At 37.9% G+C, this 20,298-nt stretch overlaps 1 protein-coding gene across 1 annotated transcript in view; it reads right to left on the reverse strand.

The window, feature by feature from the left end:
- The window catches only part of LOC128012850 (coiled-coil domain-containing protein 178), a 33,746-nt gene that overhangs the window by 6,330 nt on the left and 7,118 nt on the right, over positions 1-20,298 (reverse strand). Inside the window, exons 11-19 of the mRNA XM_052595414.1 lie at positions 19,809-19,945; positions 17,009-17,192; positions 16,250-16,312; positions 15,956-16,117; positions 15,499-15,612; positions 15,114-15,259; positions 14,872-15,031; positions 7,389-7,538; positions 995-1,129 (exon numbers count right to left, since the gene is read on the reverse strand). Of these exons, the coding sequence (XP_052451374.1) occupies positions 995-1,129; positions 7,389-7,538; positions 14,872-15,031; positions 15,114-15,259; positions 15,499-15,612; positions 15,956-16,117; positions 16,250-16,312; positions 17,009-17,192; positions 19,809-19,945 (1,251 nt within the window). The remainder of the gene's footprint in view (positions 1-994; positions 1,130-7,388; positions 7,539-14,871; positions 15,032-15,113; positions 15,260-15,498; positions 15,613-15,955; positions 16,118-16,249; positions 16,313-17,008; positions 17,193-19,808; positions 19,946-20,298) is intronic.

The raw sequence follows: 20,298 nt of genomic DNA on the forward strand, positions 1-20,298 counted from the left end.
TAATGAGCAAACATGAACTAAAAGTTGTATTTTTTTTACAAAGATTAATAGCTTCTGTAGCAAATGTAACTATTTCTCATTGTAAATGTTAATTTTAAGATTAAGTAGTTCTTATCGAGGTCTTATAGTAAAGTGATACCTATTGGTCTTTATAGTTCTTTTGCACTTTAATCTGTGTAAAACTTGTAACTTTATATCTTTTTCTGTATTGCTTAATTGCAGTTATTTTTGTTATTTGAAAAAAGTTATTAAACCTGTTATACTGTATTATGAACACTTTTTAAAAAATAAATTTCAATATCATGATAATACCCTATACCGTGATAAAAGCATAAGCAATTTATCGCAACATGAAAATCTGATAGCGGCATATCCCTATACAGTATATATGCTGATTTTAACACAATATTTACTTGATATTTACAGGTATTGCAAACATTTAATATTAGAAAATAAGTTTAATTATAAAAGAATGTTAATGCTTATGCATAAGCCACATTTACGATAATTTCTAAATGGCCAATTGCCTTCCAATATATAACTTCAAATTCAACTTCATGACAGTCCAAACTCATATGACTTCCTTTCTTTTGTGGAACACCATCTGCTGTCAAGTTCCACAAAAGCCATAAAAGCATCATGAACGTAGTCCATGTGTGCAGTATTTTATATCTGAAGTCATAGAATAGCTTTGAGTGAGTCACAAGCTAAAATCTAAGTCATTATTCATTGAAAGTGACATGGTGACAGCCATGGTCACCATTCACTTTCATTGTATGGCAATCTGCACACTCAACCAAACATCTCCTTTTAGTTTTTTTTTTTATGGAAAGGGTGAGTAAATAATAACCAAATTTAAATTTTGAAGTGAAATATTCCTTAAAGGTTAATTGTCTTAACCTCATTAACCCAAGTGGGACCCATCGTAGTATACAGTGCAATACTCTTGTGTGTGTGTATGTTTGTGTTTGTGGGGGTACTAAAGAGCCCATACCTGGAGGGCTTTCATTTTCTGGTTGTTCTGGTTGGAGAGGGTCTGGAAGCGGGCCAGCTCTGCCTGGCTGTAGACGCTGCGGTGTTTGAAGTATTTTAGCATGGCTTTGTGCATCCTCTTCTGCAACAAAGAAAGCTGGGGAAGAAAGAAAGAAAGAGAGAGAGAGAGAGAGAGAGAGAGAGAGAAAGAGAGGGGGAATTGGTAAGGCAGGAGAGGAAATTAATGGCAGTGTTCAAGAAGAATGATGGAGGGGAATAGAGAAAGCAGTCAATAGCCCATTCTGCAGTACACGGGGCTGACAGGAATTTCACAGTCTCTTGCTCTCCCTGCCCACTCATGTGCACTGGGCGGAAACCAGTCACATCTGGCTGCCAGGATGGGGGGTTAATTTTCTCTAAATGCTTCAGCAGTTTTGTTCTAGCTCAGGCAAACTCGGTGACTGCAAAGCTGATGAGTAAAATATTTCGACTTCACTCACTTTAACTTTATACCAATCCCCTCCAGACATATTTTACACATACACAAAAAGTCATGAACCCCCTGCCGCAACGAGAAATTATTCCGAGTATACTGGAAAAAAAGAAGAAGAAAAAAATGAGAGAGAGAGAGAGTGTGTGTGTGTGTGAGAGAGAGAGAGAGATTAGAGAAGAAAGAAAGAAAGAAAGCATGCTGCTCTCTTTATTATTTGTGCAGTTTTCCAGAAAAAAAGGGGGTTTCAATTCGGAGGGATGTCTTCCCATGTTTCGCCCCATCTCTTCTCTCTTCCTTTAAGCTTATCATTGCTTGGCAATGTGTTCTTTGGAGCATGAAAAAACTAAAGCGAATTAGCTCAGCCTTTAACTGAACGAGAACAAAAAAATGTCCTTTATAGAGCTCTGTCAAAACCTGCACTATCCTATTAATGCTACAAGTAACAATACTTACAATATACTGTAGAAAGATATTGTCTTAAAAAAACGATATCAAAAAGATGAGATTATCCTCATCCGTGCTTTCTGTTGTCTGTACAGTATCGTTGCTCATATAAAAAACTTGATTTGGCATGTCTGAGATGTATATAATGCAATTTCTGTTAGGCCTTAAGGGTTACCTTTTGTTTACAAGCACACATGATTCTGGAAGTTAAGGTAGGCCTATGTTTTGTACATTTAACCACTGCAAGGGGGCGCTCTAGCTCTCCTATTCAGACTAAACTGGCAAATCCAACTAAACTGGCAAAATGCCACTGTATATGTTAACCTGTATTATCTATAAAAGTGATCTGTTGAGGTTAAGGACATACTGTAGTTGCAGTGTCCACTATAGCAGTTATGCTAGACATATATTTGGAGCTACAGTCAACTGATAAAAGTGCAAAACAAAGAAGTTTGTCAGCATAACCAAAGGACGCCACATAAAACCACATAAATAATTAAACGCCATCTGTCACTAGCACATTAATGCACATATTTGGACTCTTTTCATAGCATTTTTTAGCTGTAAAAAAGAATGAAAAATATAATAGTTAAATGGTTACTGCAATTTAAGTAGCACTTTAGTACCAAATAAAACAGCATAAAATTAAATATATAAAAATTTAATATAAATATCTATTAAATATAATGTTAATTATGAAAACAACTGTATTAGGTGTCATTGCATTGCACTCTACTAATTGATCTATTTAATTCCCACTTTTAATTATGTCACATATTATATTTTTGCCATATAATTAAAAGTGGGAAGGCCAGTAAGTATTTATACTTTTTTTTTGTTTTCTATTGTGGATTTTTTTAACCCTTGTGCGCTCCTCATTTTGGAATCACACTCATGGTCTTTGTTGTGAAAAGTGCACGGACACCTGAAATATAACTTTTTTTTCTTCAGTAAAATTAATTAATCTAATATATTTTTGTTTTAATAGTAATAATAATAATAATAATAATAATAATAATAATAATAATAATATATTTGTTTTTTGTATTTTGAGAGAATTGTATGGTACTAATTAATATTTATTCAATAATTATGATCAAGTTTGAATCAAGTTTTACAATTATTTTTCAATTAATGCAGTATTTCAGATTAAAATAGAGACTGGGCCTTTAAAAAGCTAAACTTTTAATTTCATGGATTTTTACTGCATTGTAGTTGAATTATTGATTTTATTTTACATAGTTGCAGTGTTACAGTCACACCAGTTCATAGATGTGTGTGTACAAGTGTGTGTCGGTGTGTAGATTTGGCACTGTAAATGTTTTAGAGTTTGATCCAATGTGAACCCAAATGCAACTTTTTTCTGCATTGTGGGGATTTGTAGATCGTACACACAAAAGAGCGAAGACCATGAGTGTGACTATTTTTTTAGGACCACTTTGCTATTTTGAATCATGCCCTTAATTTTTTTTGTGTTCACATAACAAGTGAAATAAAAGTCACCATAAACGTTTTGTACCATTATGTAGAAGCTACGATTTTTACAAATTCTAAATGTAAAATTATCCACACAAGGGTTAAATCTTTCTAAGGCAATGAAGTAAATTTTAATTCTTTTGCATATAAATTGCATACTGAACTAGTCAGATTACAAATATATAGCCACATAAACAGTGCTTGGAAACACCATCTGAATCTCTCTCTCATGATAAATGTGGTGCTGCAATTTCATACATATGGAGCAGGTGTTTTAATAGACATCTGATAAATATACATTCTATTCAAACTATTCATAATAGACACCTTATACATACTCGCCATGGCATGGAAAACCTTTCAAAAATGGTAAGCCGTCATAAGAATCCATATTTAATTGAGCACAGCTCGGCCTATGCATCCTTACAGATACATATGGGACTTTAGGAAGAGCTTGTCGTAAACCTCTAAGAAATGAAACTACATCTGCTCTGAAGGAGAGAAAGCCGTACCAGACTGAAAATAAACAACAAACTGTAAAAAGGCTGAATACTGAGTAAAAGAAAATCAGGCTTTGATCATGAGCGTGGAGAATCCCGTCCACAGGATTTGCCTTTTGCATGCATTTCTCACTTGATAACATTCATGTAGTTAGATGAGGAGTTGTACGAGTATTAGTCTTTTGGGGAACAAACAATGTGTCTTGCTCTTCAGTAGAGTTTTACCATCAGCGCTAGAATAACAAATCATATTAAAATGATCTACAGCTCAAAAAAATGCTATATAAAGTGACAGATTATGTCTAGATCAGTATAACTAGTAATAATCTCAAGCAACAACAATAGTACTATTACTATAACGATCTGTGGGCTAATGTCAAAGACACAAAGCTTTAAAGCTGAAGTGTGCACTTTTTTTGTTTAAATAAATTCTCCAATCTTAGCTTAATATGCAGACAACTGTAAGTTAGCCATTTATAGGTTGATTGTTACAAAAAGAAAATATAAGCATTGTTCTAAGTAGTATTTCAAATGAGTGTTTTGAACAAATCATTCCAATGAATAACAGATCAGTGAATAAACAAAGGTTCTTGATGAAGAGAGTTACATTACATAGTTAGAGAGACTGATCAAAAATCACTTCCCAGTCAGAAAATTATTAGGGCTAAATTGAAGATTTATGTATCTGAACTGCATATATAATTTCGATCCATTAGGATTACAAATTTTTAACATCAACAACTAATTAACAATGTGATGCATATTTGTCAGTCAGACATACATAAATTAAACAGGTAAGAAACAGGTAAGATTTCTGTATGCATTTTATTTAAATAATCATATTTTCAAAAAGCATTTATTCAAATTGCTTAGAATCAGCATAAATTTATTAACTTAAAGTAAAATTTAAAGTAAAAATTTTAATTCAGTTAAAATATGGCAACCTTGTTCATGGACTTTCTGTTCCCTTTTTTGGTCATCTTCTTTTTCTTGTTTTGTTAATTGATTGATCCCCACCTGTCTCCAGTTCCCTCATTACCTCCTGTGTGCTTAAATACCCTGTCTGTTTAGTTCTTCTTCGTCCGTGATTAAGTTAACGTATTGTGATAACCTAATATTGTTAAGTAATGATGTTAATGTGTTGTATTTTGTCTGTAATCTCCTTCGATGTTCAGTAAACTCCTCATTTGATCAAGATCCTCCTCGAGCACTTTATTTTTATGTTAGCATACACCCTTACTGTATGCAATATTCAATTAGTTAAAATATATTATATTGGATTTATTCATGCTAAATATATAAACCTGGGTATTGTGTATTTAAAGGGGTCCTATTATGCTTTTTCACTTTTTTTTTATTTTAGTCAGTGTGTAGTGTGTATATTTATATAATAAATTTATTGTAATGTAAATTATTGGAAAAATATGTTTTCGAATCACCAAGCATGAGAGCTTGTTCTAGTACACCCCCAAAACAAAATCAAGACTTTGTAAAAGAACATAATAGAACCCCTTTAAAACACATCAGGCCCTATTTTAACGATCTAAACGCAAACTATAAAGCACACGGCGCAGGTGCACTCAGGGCGTGTCCAAATCTACTTTTGCTGTTTTGACGACGGGAAAAACAGTTGGCGTGCCCAGGCGCATGGTCTAAACGGGTTGTCCCTATTCTCTTAATGAGTCATGTTTTTTTGGGGGGCATACCGCGCAATAAACCAATCAGAGTCTCATCTCCCATTCCCTTTAGGAGCCAGCCATGACGGATTTGCTATTTACATTTACATGGAGAAATTTGGCCAGCGCAAAGACAGAATGCGTCTCCGAGATGAAACAGAGCTGCTTGTGTGCGAGCAAATGGATAGCCTACTTCTGATACATGTGTTGACTATCCATTATGACATGAAGGCATTTATATTTATATATATTTAATTAACCTACAAAAAATTATTATGCATTGCAATCCTTACATTTTTCTATTTGGCATGTTTGTGTGCTGCTGTGCATCCCTGTGTTTAATAAGCAGTGTGTACGCACGATGCAGACCCGCCTATACTAACATGCTCTTTAGATAACAAAGAAAAAACATTGCGCCAGACTTTAGACCAGGTTTGAGTTGGTCTATGGCGCAGTCTATTTTCAGCTCCTTAAATGCATTTGCTAATTAAATGACGTGGCGCTGGACGGGAAAATGCGAATGGCGCTGGACTGAAACTAGCAAACACACTTGTGCTGCACCTTGCGTTCCATTTATGTATGACTGACAAATATGCATTAAATTAAGTTTATTCGTTTTCTAGTTAGGTTAAAAAAGTGCAATCCAAAAGGATGGAAATTTTATATGCAATTCAAATACTTAAATCCTTGTACACACCAGGACAATTATCGCGCATGCTTATTGCTGTTTTTTGACGCGTATTTTGTTTTTGATTTTGGAAGTAAACGTGCGACTTCACTCCATGACATTAGATGGTGCTTAATGAAAAACAGAAATACAATGGTACACATCGAATCCTATTTGATCTGCAATTCCTCTCCATAAAAACTCTCTCTTACCGAAATTTTTGTAGTCACTGTTGCGTTTGTCATAAAGCCCTTTGTGTTCAGACATCAATGAGACCAGCAGCTCTACATTTATCTTGCCTCGATGCATCTTCTTTGTCTGCTTACTTTCTCTTCATCGTTAGGTATCAATTGTGACCGATTTTGTGCTTGAGCACCACCAAGTCTTGTTTTACTGTAAACACGGTGTGAACAAGCCTTAAGCCTGAATACTTTTAAATGCACCAATTCCTGTTTGTGCATCGCAACCAAACTATGTTCCACCAATTGCAAATGAGGGAAACCTGTCTGAACACAGTCATTTCACAGTTCTTTTCTGGGGCATAGAAATTACACTCTTCAGCTTTAACATCTCATTACTGACAGCAGCACCAGAAAACATCTTTACATTGATAAGTGTTTGTTGCTACACAGCCAAAAACACACTTATATAATGTTGTTTGGAAATGACTAATGCACTGCACTCCATAGGCACACACTGCACTTGCACACTGCAGCATTGATGAATACCAGCAAAACCACCCATCCTTTAGTGATGGACGTACATGTCATATTAGCATTTTCCCAAACGTTCCTGAGTTGCTGGTTCTTGAGAGCGTTTGCATCTGCTATGCGCCTGTTTCCACTCGCTACCATGTGAGATGAAATAAACACACATGCACACCAGAGCAACACTGTCATGAAGCTTATCTCATCGTGATTAGATTACTGCAGTGGCCTCCTAGCTGACTGCCCAACTAAAACCAACCACCTATGACAGGCTGCGTGGAGCACGCAAGCGTACACTAGTCCGCGCAGACCTCTCTCTCTCATCACTATTTTGCATGCCTGCTGTCTATCTCTGATGACAAAGATAGACAACCACATTATTCACACATGCAGAAAATAGCCTTGATGTATACACATACGGATAAGAAATGTGTTTGTGGTAATGAGGGTTACCTGCTTGTGATCTTGGATGTAGGCCTCTGCTCTGTTTCTTCTGTCAAAAACATAAACGGCTTCTTGTCTGGCAATCATCAGAGCTTTCTGCAGCTCCTGATACTCCTGCGCTAACTTCAGATTGTCTTTCAGGGCTTCCCGTAGATTAATCTGGAACAGATTTGCACAGGATGCTCTCCATCAGTTTAGGAGAGACTCTAACATGTATAATGCAATTAAAGATACCATTAAAAAGAAGGACAAAGAATGACCAGTAAGCCTTATTTAAAGAAAAAGTTTAGCCAAAAATTTAAACACATTTGTGTCATCCCAAACCTGCATTCCTTTCAAATTATTTCAAGGAGAGATTCTGAAGACATGCAATTACAATGAATCAGGACTGAAGCTTCATTAAAGTACACAAAAGCTGATTAAATGACTTATGCACTCTATTTCAACTGTTCTGAAGTCATACGACAGCTTTTTGTGCAAGAAACAGACCAAAATGTAAGTTATTCACTGATAATCTTGCCCTCCAGCGGGCTGTTAACCTCTGTCACTGGATCATTGAGTCAGTGAGTTCAACCTGAGAACTGGATTAGTCCGATTCATGAACAAATCATTCAGATTTGTGAACCGGATCAACTGATTCATTAAAAGCATCTGATTCAAAAGAATGATTAGATCATGACTAGAGATTGCAACTTTCATCATGAACTCACATGAATGTACCAAAGACACTTAAATTTAGGTTTCTTTTCAACTTTTTATGATACACTGTAAATTAAAATGTTTTGTGTAAAAAAAAAAAAAAAAAAAAAATATATATATATATATATATATATATATATGTCATGATTCTGCCCTCGTGTCCTTGATTTTTCCTAGTCTTGAGGCAGGATCATGACAGACCCATGTTTTGTGTACAAGCGCATGGCCTTGTCTTTGGGCCATGTGCTTGTGTTGTCTCGTTCCCTTGCCCCGCCCCCCTTGTTATCCTAGTCGTGTCGTGATTGTCCTATCTGTAACACCTGTCGTGTCTTGATTAGTTCCCCTATTTAGATCTCCTAGTGTGCTCTGTCTTGCGTCGGTTCATTGTTCTACTTATGTGTTCCTACCTGTCATTCTTCCTGAGATACCTTGTCCTAGAAACCCCTCGAAGAAGTCTTTGTCTTGCAGTGAGTGTTTGTTAGTATTTAGTGTTCAGAGTCTTTGTTTACCTTGTTTATTGTGTTTTGTAGAATTCTTTTAGTGTTCACCCTAGCCCTTGTTTTCCCCCTCGTGGGTTTTGTTTTCCCCTTTTTGTATAATAAATCTTGTGTTCAGTACATCCTGTCTGCATCTGAGTTCGTCCCAAACCCATCCTCACAACAGAATGAACCGACCAAATAGGAACTCAGCAGACAGGATGTCCCCCCACTCCTCAATCCCAATTGGAGTTCCGCCAACAGTGTTGGATGTCGTCCCCCGCCGAGAAGAAAAGGGTTGCCCTGCCATACTCGCCTGAGAACGAGTGGGCTCTCTACAATTATGCCCGGCTGTGGGAGAAGTTCTCCCAGGAGGCGCCGCAGGGTACCCCCCAGAGGTCCCCACCTACCCAGCTGCCGGCGATCCCGGAGGGTCGTGTCCTGGCCGTGGCAACCCTGGGGGATCAGTTACGTCCCTCCCAAGATCCTGAGGTACCTCCCTCTACCTTAAGTCTCCCCAACAAGCGAGGGAGACAGGGGCTTTCATGGGAGTCAGCTTCAGAGTCTTCGGCGTCCGAGGCTGCCCTGCCCGAGACCAAACTCCCCCAACCCGCCTCTGACCCAGCTGTAGCCTCTGCACCGCGCCCGAGGAGGAAGAGGAGGAAGAAGGGGCCTGCCGGTCCTGTGACCCTGTCTCCTCCCGTGCCAGCAGCGGAGAGAGCTGGCGTGCCCGAGCCAGCAGCGGAGAGAGCTGGCGTGCCCGAGCCAGCAGCGGAGAGAGCTGGCGTGCCCGAGCCAGCAGCGGAGAGAGCTGGCGTGCCCGAGCCAGCAGCGGAGAGAGCTGGCGTGCCCGAGCCAGCAGCGGAGAGAGCTGGCGTGCCCGAGCCAGCAGCGGAGAGAGCTGGCGTGCCCGAGCCAGCAGCGGAGAGAGCTGGCGTGCCCGAGCCAGCAGCGGAGAGAGCTGGCGTGCCCGAGCCAGCAGCGGAGAGAGCTGGCGTGCCCGAGCCAGCAGCGGAGAGAGCTGGCGTGCCCGAGCCAGCAGCGGAGAGAGCTGGCGTGCCCGAGCCAGCAGCGGAGAGCGCTGGCGTGCCCGAGCCAGCAGCGGTGGGCGTGCCCGAGCCAGCAGCGGTGAACGTGCCCGAGCCAGCAGCGGTGAGCGCTGGCGTGCCCGAGGCGGCAAAGAAGAAAGCCGTATTCAAGTCGGCAGTCGTGAGAGCGGAGGAGAGAGCCGCGGCCGACTCTGCAGCAAAGACTCTTGTACAGTCGGTCTCATCTCATAAGGAGATGCCAATTGTCCTGGCTGCTAAAGCCTTTTCTGATTATTTGTCCCGTCTTGTCCAAATTTTAGAAATCCCTGTCAGTCCTGTCTTGTCCCCTGACCCTGCCCCCAGAAGTCCCAAGTGTCCAGCCGTTGTCTCCCCGTGTCCTGTTGATGTGGCCCCGTGTCCTGTTGATGTGGCCCCGTGTCCCGTTGATGTGGCCCCGTGTCCCGTTAATGTCCCCCCGTGTCCCGTTAATGTCCCCCCGTGTCCCGTTAATGTCCCCCCGTGTCCTGTGGTCCCCCCGTGTCCAGTAGATGTCGTCTCCCCGCGTCCCGTAAGTCTTGCCCCGCGTCCCGTAAGTGTTGTCCCGCGTCCCTTGTCTGCTCCTGTCATGTCCCCTGTCAGTAGTCCCGAGACCCCTCCCCGCCCCTCACCACCCAGACCTGCCCGTACCCCCCGTCGTCAGCCTTCGTCCTGTCCCCCTAAGATTCCTACCCCACCCACCCGCCCTGGTCTGTCCCCAATGAACTTTGTGGTCCCGCCCCCTCCCCTTCCCTGTTTGTTTTTCTTGATTTGTCACCCTAACCCTGCCGTTGTGTATTCATGTTTGCCATTGTTATTATTTGTCATGTCCTGTTGGTTTGTGTCGGTGTCCCAGTCCGTCATGTCCCGTGTTTGATGTTCCCTTGAGGAGCGTCTGGAAGCCGCTCCTTAAGGGAGGGGTTCTGTCATGATTCTGCCCTCGTGTCCTTGATTTTTCCTAGTCTTGAGGCAGGATCATGACAGACCCATGTTTTGTGTACAAGCGCATGGCCTTGTCTTTGGGCCATGTGCTTGTGTTGTCTCGTTCCCTTGCCCCGCCCCCCTTGTTATCCTAGTCGTGTCGTGATTGTCCTATCTGTAACACCTGTCGTGTCTTGATTAGTTCCCCTATTTAGATCTCCTAGTGTGCTCTGTCTTGCGTCGGTTCATTGTTCTACTTATGTGTTCCTACCTGTCATTCTTCCTGAGATACCTTGTCCTAGAAACCCCTCGAAGAAGTCTTTGTCTTGCAGTGAGTGTTTGTTAGTATTTAGTGTTCAGAGTCTTTGTTTACCTTGTTTATTGTGTTTTGTAGAATTCTTTTAGTGTTCACCCTAGCCCTTGTTTTCCCCCTCGTGGGTTTTGTTTTCCCCTTTTTGTATAATAAATCTTGTGTTCAGTACATCCTGTCTGCATCTGAGTTCGTCCCAAACCCATCCTCACAACAATATATATATATTTTTTTTTTTTACAATTTTGCTGTGCTTTTATAATTTTCATTAGTCTTCATTTTAAATATTACTAATTAGTTTTAATAATTATTTCAGTTTTAGTTTTTATTTATTAATTTAAAGTTAGTAATTTTAAGACTTCAACTTAACTACTCAAGGCAACATTTTATTTATATTTATATTCGATTAATGTAAAAAAAAAAAAAATTAACTGTATATCTTATTTTAGCTTTAGTTCAATTATATAAAAATATTTTAATTAGTTTCAGTTTTAGTTAACGATAATAATCCTGAACAGAAGAAACTTATTTTGATATTTTGTGCATGCAGTGCAGTAACTTTCAAGCATTTTCTGTGTTGCTTAGGTATTCTCATATTTTGTATGTATCTTTGCATTTTTTTTTTGCATTTCGCATGTTTTACACTAAAACAAATCTTCTCAGAATGCAGTAACTCTAGTAATCATACAGCACTCGAGGAAGTATGTAAACAAATTATGATAAATAAGTGTCTGATTTGCTTGTCTCCACAATCTCCACAACCCTGTGTCAGCATCAGAAACGTGGAGAGAGAGCTATGGAAAGAAAGATGGAGAGAGAAAGAGAAGAACGTTTTCTGCTCTACCTGAGAATAAGGAATAATGAAGTGTGTCTGGGCAGTAAAACGACCCAGCGCTAAACTGATGAGTTTAACCCAGCACCGAGAGTGGCAGTAAACATGACAAATGTTGGCTATTGATTTAAAGCTTAATTACTGCATGCAGTGCTGACAAAACCCGTCTGATGCACCTCTGAAATGTAAATGGAACAAATTACACTTCATTGGCCATAAGAAACTGATGGTGTCTGCACTTTGCATCCTACTGCTTTTCTACTCACTGAGCGTCTGACTTCATCAAGTAAACAAGCTACATGAGAATATGATGAGGGGAGAGAAAAATCCCCAGTTCAGCTTGTGAGGAAGTCACAGTGTGGAGTGTGTCCATAAGTGCATGTTACATTTAACACATCTGGGATGATCGTGTAAGGAAATACACTACTGTTTAAAATGTTATGAGGTTATAATCCGTGCTGTACAGTGATTCAACAAAGTTGCTTTATTCACATTCCTGGTCTTACTGAGATCAATTAATAGGTACTAGTTATTCCAGCGGGAAAAAATATATATATAATAAAAAAATATATAATAATTTGTTGCTCCACACTGCCCTTTTTTTTTCATTGAATTTCACTCAGAAATGCTTTACACTATGGAAGTAAAATGGCTTGTATACACGTGTGTAAGTGTAATAAAGGCCTTGATTCCCAAAGAATACAATATCCGGATGAAACTGTTGCTTTGGATTCAAGTGCAGACAGATGGGAATAATGAAGTTAAATGTATTTATTTGAATGCTATTCAATTTATTGATTTATTAAATAAATTCTCAAATAAAGAAAGGTCTAAAATCTGAAAATCAACCTATGAATAGCATATATATATATATGAATATACAGTGTGTATATATATATATATATATATATATATATATATATATAGAGAGAGAGAGAGAGAGAGAGAGAGAGAGAAAATAATTTTTATTTTTCTTAATGTACCACCAATTTGTTCTTTTCTTATGAAAGTGAAAGTGTTCATGTACATATTTTAAGCATAAACCTTACTAAAGTCGCCTTATATGGAAGTTTGTTTCCACCTCCGATTAAAAAAAAAAAAAAAAGCAAAAAACATTAAATAAACAAAAAATAAAATAAAATAAAAAAACAGTTAATTGTGAGAGAAATTTTGAAATAATAATTAGTCATACATTAAAGTAAATTTAAAAAAAAATTAATTAGGCAAAATAAAGTATGAAATTCCAATTGTGAAAATTGAAGTTTAGCCAAATTAGAAAGTTGCTATAATAATAATTAAAAAACCTAACTATGAGATATGACATTGCAAGTTATATTTAAGACATAAAGCCAAGATTATGTGGGGGGGGGGGGGGGACTCACAATTATGGTTTTATTTTTAATGTTCACTTCCACATAATCATGCCTTTTATGAGCAAATTAAGAAAAGAAATCTGTGTATCCAAAAAACAAAAAGCCTTTTTCTAATATGCGTATCCCTCTAATCTTAAACACATGATGCTGTGGTCGTCATCCGGTGTTGTGCGTCACTATCTATATTTCCTATGTTCATTAACATCTCATGACTGTGACGTCCCAACGATGCGCCTCAGGTCAATCGAAGGCACTCTGACACAGTCTCTCTTTGTTGGAAATGTTTAAAGTTGAATCGTTTCTGTTGGGCGATGAATCTTTGTGCTGCTTTATTGTTTCCTGTGAGCAGTCTGAAGAGACTCTCTGCTCTGCTGCCCTGCAGCAAGTTAATGGCAGACTGGCTCTATGAGGGAGGACTTTTAATTCGGCTCCTGTCTCGCACCAACAACTTGTTTGGAGTTTGCTGCTTCTGCGCGCATGGCGGATTAAGCCCCATTGCCTTTTCTTGTTTTGAACTAATGCATTCTTGATCACCGTTTAATGAAACTATATACCACATGGCGATTTCACATTAGATAAGCCATGTGAGACTTTCATCAGGAGCCGGGCTCTGACTGAGGCCATAATCCCGAAACTCAACTCCCCCAATAAATAGCTTTTTCCTCCGAAAATGAAGTGATAATACGTGGGTTTCATGCAAAACATAACATATTATCTCTGACGGAAAATTATAAGAGCTTTCATCAAATGATTAGAGGAAATGTTAGTAGAGGTGTGATACTGAGCGGTGGATATTCTAGAGCAAAGGTGCAATATCATTTGCTTTACTTGAAACATTAGGGATTTCAATTGTGGATATCAGAAGACACAAAAACAGACAATATTAATATTTCTATCTTTTTATCTGCACTGTTTGTTCACTTCACTGGTTTGCACTCTATCTGCCATGTGCCTTTGCGCTGCTTTATTTAACTTTTTTTTTTTTTTTTTTTGCATGCCCTTATTACAGTATATAGTTGTATTGTAGAGTTGTACATAAAATTGTATATTTGATCTAGATTTTTAGGCTCTACTGTTAGTGTTATCTGTATGCACCGGGGGTCTGAGAGTAACGCAATTTCAATTCTCTGTACAGTATGTATGTATGTATGTACATGTGGAAGAATTGACAATAAAGCAGACTTGACTTGACTTAATGTACTGACAGTGTTTTAAAAAAGAAACACTTGTTTGCATGTACAACTTTAGGAATGAACTTGCGGAAATCTTTGTGAATGAAACCAAATTCAATAAACAAGTTACACAATCCCATAAGGGAAAATTTGGTCCAATCATTTTTTATATTTTATTATTTCAAATGTATTTATAAATTGAAATAACTGGCGGGACTAATAAAGGCAAATTCATTTGTACTATTTATATGGACTAATTTAATGCTCTTAAAAGCTATATAGCTATCAGTAGAACAGTAGGCTTTTGTATATGGTTTGTTCTTAGTGTCTTGAAATGTATCATTTGGTATCACTGTGCATTCCATAAAAATGACACGGTGCATCATCATACAAAGGAAATCTAAATATTTATAAAGGCAATTTCAGTTTGAATGGTGATTGGAGCACATCAAATCCCTGAACCTATCAAATGCACTCATGCTCGTTCGGCTTCAGCTGATCTGTTTTCTGATATGTAAAGAAAACATTTGTTAACCTGGATTATAAGTATTTAAATAGCAAAGCTGATCAAGGATTAGCCCATATAGGAAGCCCTGACTAAATAATCTTGACATAAATGTAAATATGAAAGAAAGGGTTCTTAACCTCTGTGTCCTGCATGACAGTCTGGCGTTGAGTGAACAGTGCTGAGTGAATCTGTGCGTGATGAGACTTCCTCTGTTTCCAGGAAGCTATATCCCTGTGCACGTTACCCATCAGTACTGTGGCTGTACCATGTTTGAACGCCATTGTGTCTGACAAACCCCTGAAAAAGACACCAAATAAAACCAAGCATGGGGGTCTAATATATATATGGCCAGACATATATTATGAACAGTATTTCTTACTGTAGCTCTGCTATACGATGTGGCATGGTGCTGATGGTTTGCTCCATCATGTCTGTCTCTTGCTTCAACTCTTTCAACTTCAGTTCAAGCTCCTTGATCCGGTTTGAAATCTCCTCATACCTCAATGCCACCACACTAAGGCTTTCCTAATTATTAACATATTGGCTGTTTATTAGTACTCAGAAAGCACATATTCTGCATGACCATATTCTATATACCTAATCCTACCCAATACCTAAACTTAACAAATACCTTACTTACTATCAACTGAGGCAAAAGTCATAGTTAGTGGTTTGTTAATGGCAAGAATTGGACCTCAAAATAAAGTGTGACAGACATTTATAACTCATACTGTAATATAAATCAATTATCATTTTATTTTCACCTTCACTGAATTAAAACATTCCTGATAGTGTTTCTTTTTCTTCTCAAAATCATCCGATTGGCTTCTGTGTGCAGTGTGCAAGTCACTTAGTTTGGCTTTTAAGTTTTCAATACTCTGAGAATAAAAGAAATAAAAATAATGAATATAAAAAATACAAAGAAAATACATACATATGCAACTGATAACTCAATAATAACTTGACTGGACCTTACAGTCAACATGGATCGATACTGAGACCATTTATTTTCTATATATAATACTTTGCCTTATTCATCAGTATTCATCACCAAAAGGTAAAAACTTTCTCAACCCATGAAATCATTTTTCTCTTCCTCTCATTGTTACAAAAGCCACATAGGTGGGAAAATAATATTAAGCAGTAATATCATAGCCTTACATGTTAGATCTAATCAAATGCAAATAATGAATTCAATATTTTAAGCTGAATCAGGTTTACCTCAGATTTCTCTGTATACATCTGTCTCAGTTGCTCCACCTCAGTCTCCAGTTGAGCGGCTGTAGACAAAGCGTTTCCATACTTTTTCTGCAGCTCACCTTTCACCCTCTCACAGTCTTTTTGTTCACGGTTATATTCGGCTGCCTCTGCGTCCCTATTACCCTGAACATATCAATTCCAGACATTAACAGACACACAAACTAGTGCAACACTAACATTGCTTCTTTATTTATCATCAGTTTATTTATTCATTAATCATGGAAAGACGTATTCATAAGGTACATCTGGTTTTACCTTGAGAATATCTAAGGTTGTCATTTCAGTCATTATCAGGCTCTTCATTTTGTCGATCTCTTTCTGCCCAGCAAAAAGAAAACACACCAAAATCCATTGATTAGGAAGCAAAACTTGTCAAGACTAAAACAAAATCCAAAGCAGCTCAGGAATGAATACAGTATAATTCCCTATATACATGTTATCTTGACAGTTATCAAAAGAGACCAAAAAGACATTAAACTACTGTAATCAACCAATACTTCTAAACCCTTACGTAACTATTTATTAGATATATAAGTAATTATTTATTTGCATTCATGTGGTTCTAGGTTATTTTTTTCCTACAGAACACAAAAGGATAAAGGCCAAGCCGATGAAAAGATATTCAGTGAATAAGAACTTTGTTCCTCAAATAAAGTCACTGTACAACTTCAGAAGACTTAGAATATAAAGTGTAAGTCATATGTATTGATTTTTGATGTTTTAATGCCATTTTTGTCCTTTTTAGAGTGTCACTCTTAAAAGAGTTCCAAAAAGGGGAAAAAATATTTTTTTTCTTAATTTGAAGAACTATTTTCATTGTTAAAGGTTCTTTACGGAACCATCAATGCCAATAAAGACAGAACCATTAGTGTTTTGACTGAATTCTTGTGGAATGTCATCAGGGGGCGTAAATGATGACAGAATTATTTTTGCATCTGGGCTACACATTTGTTCACTGAGTAAACTTGCTCATAAACTCGTCTGTAAATTTGAACGGGGCAGGTGTCCTCCTACCCTGTTCTTTAGCTCCTCCAGAAAGGTTTTGCGTTCCAGACAGTCCAGCTTGGCTTTAGTTTCTGAGTGAATGGCAGAGACCTGGTCAAACTCGTCTTTGACCGGTTTCCACTGCTTCTCACTCAAACTGATCTTCAGCAGGACATGCTCACGATCCTTCAGTAGCTTTCTCACAGCCTGTTCACTGGAACGAAACGGCCACAAACAACATTATAAAACACAGTCCGTCCCTCGAGATCCACACCACGATGTACAGCAGCCTGCTCACAAAAATGCTTGCACAGCATTCAGCAAATTTTACTACTGGAAATGAAAATGCTCTAGATACAGTAGGCCTATGTCACATCCAACTGATTACACAAGATGTGCCAAATCAAAGATGAATTACTGCAATAGTTATGACACTATGCTTAAAGTTTAGTTCAGAATGCATTACATTAACTCCAAGCTGCCTGATTCTTGTAAAAACATAAACTGCAGTTTGTTTACAGCAATATCAGTCAAACAATAAGGTATTTTTAGCAGCTATGCTCACCTAATTATTTTATAATTTATAATCCGGTTTATACAGTTCATGGTTTTATCTATGAATTTCAATGATGGATTTTCCACCTTATTTTAAACATAATGTATTTCAATGGGTTCCAGTTGTTTTTATTAAACAAAAACAGCCCATTATTCTGCTTCATACTGCAAACTGCGATTACCATAATCATAAACATGCTAGTTTGTAGCATGAATTTGTTAGTTTCTAGTTATTTACCTGTAGCAGCTAAGTCTCGACTTCTGAATCAGAAGTCTTGCACCTTCACAGTAAACAGTGCAAAATAAGGTGGAAGGTATTTCTTGTGTTCTAAATCATTGTGTTAGTTCATGCTGCGGAGCATTTTAATTTCAGAAGCAATGCCACACACACCTACACATTATTAATGAAGTGGAATTAGAGTTGTTGCATGATTTCATGACATGATCTGCAGAGCACAGATTCTGTGTCGATAATTGAAGAATCCAACACTCACACAACGAACCAATGAACCACAAGAGATTTCCAGAACATTTCTCATAGTGTTGTCATTTGAGTCTCAATCTCCAACAATGCTGATCCATAAGTTCTCTTTCAAGTTGGGTTCACTATTGTATATCTAGAGTTTATTCCATGTCATAGTTTCTCATGATGTGTTACAGATTCAATTGAACCGTAATACATGAACAGCACTATTGGCTTGTGTGTGAAAACATATGGCCTTCATAGATCTTATGGAGGCAACATCATTTGTTGTTGCTGTACCATGGACAATTTAGGGAAGCAGCAACAGTGGATTGTTTTTCATTTGGATCGATTTCATTTTCTGCAGTTCTATGAAAGTTATTTCTGTTGTACTTCTTGTTGTCTGATAAAATTAGGTAATTGTGCTTGATATTTGGACTGTATAGACTGTATAGACTGTATATATTTTACAATAAATAACTAAATTCAGAATTTTACAGTGAAAAAAAATGCAGACTACTGTATGCCATTTTCTGTCACAACATAACAAATTACTGCATAACACATCAGACGCAGCTAATCGTTTGTGACAATCACAAGTATACAGAAATATACATTGAAGGGATTGTTCACCCAAAAACGATTAATTCTGTCATAAATTGCTTACCCTCATCTTGTTCCAAACCCATAAGAGCTTAGTTCATCTTTAGAAAACAAATTAAGGAATTTTCAATGAAATCCGAGAGCTTTCTTACCCTGCATAGGCAGCAACATTCAAGGCCCAGAAGGTAGTAAGGACATTGTTAAAATAGTCCATGTGACATCAGTGGTTCAATCAAAATGTTATGAAGCTACCAGGACACAAAAATAATGACTTTATTCAATGATTTCTTCTCTTCCGTGTCAGATTTCAGTGCGCGTGACGCATGTGACCTTTCTGAGTCTTGAACGTGGTAGTTGCGTTGCTGTTTATGCAGGGTCAGAAAGCTCTCAGATTTCATCAAAAATAACTTAAATTGTGTTTTGAAGGTGACTGAAAGTCATACGGGTATGGAGTGAGTAATTACCAATCGGCAACCTCCCGCTCTCTCTCATGAAGCCAACAAGGAAGTGACTTAAACTGTACTTCATGATTGGCCGTTAGAGGCTGGCTGCAAAAGGGAGTCAGTCCCATAGACTCCCCATGTTAAAATGACCAACTTTACAGCAGAAAAAAACATGTTTACAGCCTGATATAAAAAGTTATTTTTGTCTATATAGCTAATTTTGCCCTTCATGACAACTGTGAGAGGGGTGAATTTCATTTCAATTTTATTAAGCCTTAAAGTTCTGCATAATTAATGGCACGACAACTTGACTGACAGGTGGAATGCCGCTGCTGTCACTGCCATCGAGCTTGGTGGGCGTGGTTTCAACAACCATCTCCCGCTTTTTTACCCATTTTCGATTATCTGCGAGTGACATTTGGTGATGCGCTCCCAAGATGGCGACGGCCGGCTCTGCCCACTTTTAGCTTCAAATACCCTTTTCAGAAACCTATGGATGACATCATGAACACTACGTCCACTTATTTATACAGTCTATGGTAATTACTCATCCGTAATTATCCCCTCATGTCGTTCCAGACCTGTATGAGCTGCCTTCTTATGTTGAACATAAAAGAAGATATTTTGAAGATTGCTGGTAATCAAACAGTTGGCGGTTCCCTTTGACTTCCATAGTAGGAAAAGAAATATTATGGAAGTTAATAGGAACCACCAACTGTCAATCTTCAAAATATCTTTTTTGGGTGAATTATCCCTTGGGACAAACCTTTGGTAGATCTTTCTCTTGTAGTCTTCAATTTCCAGTTTGTGCTCTTTGTTTTTGTCTCGCAGGGTCAATAAGTCATGTCGCTTTTGGCTCAAGTTTGCATCCAACATTGACACCTTTTCATCACCTTCAAGTTTCTGATAAAGACAGTAATGCCCATTATTTGCGTTTATTTAGTAGATATATGCTAATATGTACTTTTTCATAGCCAAGCCTTTATTTGAAGTCTAAATTCAACTACAATCACACATTGTGCACAAAATGAAAGGCTAAAATAAAAGAGCGTTGCTTATATAAAGCTCCACTGATTGTTCTAGTACATAAACATAAACGTAATATTTGTTATTTCAAAACTATAACTGTCATCTGTCAAACATTTATGACAATGAAACATCACATAGCACCACCTATGGTCAAAGCAAGTTTGGTTATTTTGGAAAAGTTTCTAAACTTTTGAAACTCTGTTGTGGCGGAACAAGATCAAAAATGC

Source organism: Carassius gibelio, chromosome B24 (assembly GCF_023724105.1).
Source record: "Carassius gibelio isolate Cgi1373 ecotype wild population from Czech Republic chromosome B24, carGib1.2-hapl.c, whole genome shotgun sequence".
Taxonomy (NCBI): Eukaryota; Metazoa; Chordata; class Actinopteri; order Cypriniformes; family Cyprinidae; genus Carassius; species Carassius gibelio.